This window comes from Orycteropus afer, unplaced genomic scaffold (genome assembly GCF_000298275.1).
Source record: "Orycteropus afer afer isolate SDZICR_OR568_19922 unplaced genomic scaffold, OryAfe1.0 scaffold00821, whole genome shotgun sequence".
In the NCBI taxonomy this organism is placed as follows: domain Eukaryota; kingdom Metazoa; phylum Chordata; class Mammalia; order Tubulidentata; family Orycteropodidae; genus Orycteropus; species Orycteropus afer.
Window position 1 is genome coordinate 516,090 of NW_006922408.1, and position 1,505 is coordinate 517,594.

The 1,505-nt window shown below is 39.2% G+C and overlaps 1 protein-coding gene across 1 annotated transcript in view; it reads left to right on the top strand.

Annotated features, from left to right (window-relative positions):
• The window catches only part of ALLC (allantoicase), a 38,363-nt gene that overhangs the window by 33,846 nt on the left and 3,012 nt on the right, over positions 1 to 1,505 (top strand). Inside the window, exon 10 of the mRNA XM_007957894.1 lies at positions 1,308 to 1,432. Within this exon, the coding sequence (XP_007956085.1) occupies positions 1,308 to 1,432 (125 nt within the window). The remainder of the gene's footprint in view (positions 1 to 1,307; positions 1,433 to 1,505) is intronic.

Genomic DNA, 1,505 nt, shown 5'->3' on the forward strand with positions numbered 1-1,505 from the left:
AACAACAACAACATACACACATGCTGTTGTTGTTAGGTGCCGTTGAGTTGGCTCCGACTTACAGCAACCCTTTGGTCAACAGCACGGAACTCTGCCCGATCCTGAGCCATCCTCAAAATCCTTGCTTTGCCTGAGCCCATTGTTGCAGCCACTGTGCCGGTCCATCTCTCACAGGGTCTTCCCCTTTTTCACTGACCCTCTACTCTACCAAAAACGATATTTTCCAGGGAGTGGTCTCTTCTGACAACATGACCAATGTAAGTGAGAGGAAGTGTGGGTATTCTTGCTTCTAAGGAGCATTCCAGCTGCAGTTCTTCCAGGACAGATTTGTTTGTTGTTCTGGCCTTGGCATTTTCATGGTATTTTCAGTATTCTTCTCCAACACCACAATTCAAAGGCATCAACTCTTCTTTGGTCTTTGGTGTGTGCATATACAGGCACATATATTCATCTTAAAGCAGTAGAAATAGTAGCTCTGATGTTTTCTTCCTGCATTCTTTGGATTTTCATGCACACCTGTAGGAGTATGCTCATCACAACTTGGAGAGCAGTATTTTAAGAGATTAACCACAAAGAGGTTGTGTGAGAGCAATGCATACCCTCATTTGCTGGTGTTTTCGGGTAGCATCCTAATCTCCTCTGATTATCTTAAAGTCTGGGTGAACTTCTACAGAAATTCTTCTCAAAGAATATGGGGACACTGCTCACCTCAGGTCGTCTAGCCTCACTGGGCACATGACTTCTGTTAAATTCCAAAGAGAGAAGAGAAACTCAGACTCTTATACTTTGATCTAGAGAATACTTACAAACCTTTGAGTACAGTGCATTTGTTTGGAGCTAAGCACTGGTTAACATAGCTCAATATATATATATATATTATTGTCACGTTACAAAATATAGTGCTGTAAGAAAAAATATTCCTGCTTTAGAACAATTTCGATGAGCCACATAGCACTATGTAAGTAATTATAGCTGCAATCTAGGAAGTTTATCAATTACATTTGACTTTCAAAGTAAGAATACTATTCATTCAGATTCAAATGTGCCAGCCATTAACATATGTCAAGCATTTCTGATTCCTATAAAAAACAAACACTCATCTACTTCTTGAGGCAATCCAATTCCATCATAAACTGTACACTCCTTCTCTCACATACTTCACACAGTTGCTATTGCTTAGAAAGAACAATGATATATTCTTTGCTTTTTTTTTTTTAATATGATTCAAAAGGTTTAGTATTCTATAAGCCTAACTGTGCTAAGTGGAAATGGACTAGAGAAAGTCATTCTTTACTATTTTCCAATAGGCAATTCTCCTGCCAATTGTAAACTTGATGGTTGTATCCTGACAACTCAAGAGGAAGAAGACATGATTAAGAAAAAGTGGGATCTTCCAGCCCATAAATGGAAATTACTGCTTCCAGTCACAAAGGTAGTGTGGCACAGTATAGAGTATGCATTAGAAGCTATGCAGGCTGGCCCTCCATGAATACTCTCACTCTAAT